Below are 2,991 nucleotides of genomic sequence, written 5' to 3'. Positions count from 1 at the left end.
TATTATATGATATATAAATGAGTTATTTAGTAAATTATAAATATTATTTAGTAAATCCTGCTCTTTCTTCCGCTTCGTAAGCTAAATCGAAAATTGCTTTTTGAAGAGCTCTTCTTTCTTTGAACGGTAATCTTTTCAAAATGTCACCCAAATAAATTAAGAATCCATCGATGCCATCAGCAGGCTTATTACACTCCGATAGAATGTTAACCAAATGCTTCTGAAATTCTACGTCTTCGGATTTCTTCCTTGGACCTAAAACATTACAAAAATATTAAACATAAAACTTACTTGATAAAAATACAGTAAATACATAAAAATAAGATGCTAACGATATGATGCATATTTTAAAAAAATGTCTTACGCAAACTTACGTTTTGTATGCTCGATGAAGCTACTGTTTTCAGAAATATTGCTATTGATTCCAGATGTGCTTAAGGCGTTACTGTCTTCCATCGGTTCTTCAATTGTGTTAACATCTGAAGCAGTGGACATCGAAAGAGATTCATTTGAGCCGCATGAATGAGACCTTTTTCGTATCGTGTGCTGTTGGCTTAATGGGATGCTGGAGTGATTCTGCACTTTTGGCTGTACACAAACGCCACACAATTTGTAAATTACACAAATATTTTCACGAATCGATAGTTCTAGGAGCGAAAGGTGCCGAATGTACAGAATCACTCCAGCATCCCCCTGACACGCGCTCGGGGCCACGTATTGTGTCATCACGCTGATGCAAGATAATGCAAGATACTTGAGTTGTGCTTGAGTAACGAGTCATACTTTGCTGTTCCCCATTCTGTATTGCTGATGATCTCCTTGAACATGGAGATAGTGGCCACCACGATGTTGTAGGTGCCCTTGATTTCTCTGAAAGAGAGAGAAAGCGGACGTTAGCTCGAGTTTTCTCAGTTTTATTTCTTCTTGGACATTCGATGGCAAACTGTCTCACCCATAGTGAATGCTGTTCACCAACTTCAACACACTTTCGTTAACGTCCCGCGGACTCGCGTCCATTGTTTTCATCTCCGTTTGTCCGAACATTAAAATTCACCACAGCGTATCTCAGCACGTACACCGGAAAACTCGCGAAGTTGCTTCTCTAACCTGTTCGTTGACGCACCATGGGAACAGGCCGGCCAAACATTTCCGTCACTCGTTGATACGGCAAAGCTCTGATTGGTTGCTTCTATAACGCACTCTCTATTCCGTACTCCTATTCTGCACCATGTGATTTCAGCCTTATTGTTAGCGGTGAGAGGCTCAAGGAACGAATGCACGCGTGAGCGGTTGGAAATCACGTGATTGAGAACTCTGATGGTTCGCGTAAATTACCGTATCACAGTTTAATAATTGCAATATGCTTACAGTGAGAAGTCTATGCGTATAACGGGAGATGAAAAGTCTTAATTCACTTGCGCGGGTCGATATTACTGATCGAGAGCCGGCCTCGTGATTGTAGATGCCCGTGAGCCGTGTCCACGCGGCGCCGGCGTGCATGATGCGTGGTGAGACTGGTGAGACTGAGCCGCCGTTGATGCTGTATCTTGAGCTGTCCTGTATGAATCGCACTGGTGTGAGATCACTACGTGTCCGCACTGAGTAAAGTCCGCTCTGATGAGAAGGTCCACAAGAGCACTCGAAAGTCTTTAGCACTACACGACGCGTGTACTATGTACCGTAGCCATGAGCCAAAAGCGCCGGTAACGCACGTGAAGTCGCACCGACTTCTCGTGTCGAGATCGAGCATGCGCAAGCAGCGCTCCTGCGGCGCTCATGCGGCGCTCATGCGGCGCCGCACGATCTGACCCGGCTGATGCTGCCATCACGCCGGTGACGAACTGACCGAGATTCAAAATGAATCTCGAACAGTCCCTCTATTACAGAAGCCGAATTTGAAGAAATTCTGAAAACTTGGTTTAGACAAGCAAGCTTGCGATTACTTCGTGAAAATACCAGAAGAAATGCCATGAACACGTAAACATATTTTACTTTGTCGAGAACGGTTTAGATTCAACTGTGATTTTTTTATAAGACTGAGATACACATGTATACATATGTATATGTTACATATACACAGCGTAAAACATTAAGTTTCTGTGTGAAATATCGCATACACATTTTATTTTTCTTTCTATAATTATGCGTATTTCAAAAGGTTTTTTCAATAGTTTCTTGTCTTTTTAGAATCAACTGCGATTTTTGTTATAAAACTGAGATACATGTAAACATATATGTTTAGTAATACCTTGCCTTACGTCGTTTCGACTCACATCGTTTCCGATTTTTTTTTGCTAGGAAAAAAGTTGCCACACGTGCTGCATGATCCTGTTACAGGATTAAGGGTGCGGCCACATGGATTGATATTTTCCGCGTAACGCGTATCGTGTAACCAATGAATTGCGACGATTGACATTTCCGTTGAAACATTCCAAAAGAATGAACGATATCATTCGTTACGCGATACGCGTTACGCGGAAAAATCAATCCATGTGGCCTTAGCCTAAGAAAACTGTACAGGGCGCACTTTCGACCATTTCTTGCAGCGTATCGAAAAGCCTTTAGCCGTCTTATCCTCTTCCTATTTACACGTAAGGCGAGGCATCCCATACAGCACAAAAACCTTTCAGAAATATTTCAGAAATATTTCATGTGATAGATTGAAACGTTTCATAAATATTGCAAAATGTTTCTGCAATAGCTCTGAGACAGCTCTGGAACAGTAAAATGTCCGCGATTCTTACACTTGAAAGCTTATAGAAAGATTTCTGTAAGGTTACAAAAATCTCTTAGAAATATTTCAGAAATATCACAAAATGTTTCTGCAATAGCTCTGAGACAGCTATGAAACAGTAAAATGTCCGCGATTCTTACACTTGAAACTTAATAGAAGGGTTTCTGAAAAATTACTAAAAGTCGGTTTTTCCAAGTGTCAGGTAGCTTACTGATAGTGAAAAACCTCTGATAGTTAAAAAGCATATATGTATAGTA

The 2,991-nt window shown here is 41.1% G+C and overlaps 1 protein-coding gene across 2 annotated transcripts; it reads right to left on the bottom strand.

Moving 5' to 3' along the window:
- Positions 1-6: 6 nt before the first annotated feature.
- Positions 7-2,324, bottom strand: LOC105565466. 2 transcript variants are annotated; one of them, XM_012018717.1, is made up of 4 exons: positions 953-2,324; positions 784-870; positions 375-479; positions 7-255 (listed from the first exon to the last, which is right to left on the bottom strand). In XM_012018717.1, exons 1-4 carry the CDS (start codon positions 954-956, stop codon positions 44-46), a joined length of 408 nt encoding a protein of 135 aa, XP_011874107.1. In that variant the 5' UTR covers positions 957-2,324; the 3' UTR covers positions 7-43. The 2 variants fall into 2 exon arrangements, with proteins under 2 accessions (XP_011874107.1, XP_011874098.1); XM_012018708.1 differs by having other exon boundaries at positions 375-2,324.
- Between the last annotated feature and the right edge of the window lie 667 nt (positions 2,325-2,991).

Source organism: Vollenhovia emeryi, unplaced genomic scaffold, assembly GCF_000949405.1.
Source record: "Vollenhovia emeryi isolate VEMERY1.0 unplaced genomic scaffold, V.emery_V1.0 DF943533.1, whole genome shotgun sequence".
NCBI lineage: Eukaryota > Metazoa > Arthropoda > Insecta > Hymenoptera > Formicidae > Vollenhovia > Vollenhovia emeryi.
The sequence above is the reverse complement of the archived record's forward strand: the minus strand, read 5'-3'. Positions and strand labels throughout refer to the sequence as shown.

Coding starts and splice junctions, on each gene's coding strand:
- LOC105565466 (XM_012018708.1), bottom strand. CDS start 726: ATGACACAATACGTGGCCCCGAGCGCGTGTCAGGGGGATGCTGGAGTG. Junction 256..374: donor CTTCATCGAGCATACAAAAC/GTAAGTTTGCGT, acceptor GTAATGTTTTAG/GTCCAAGGAAGAAATCCGAA.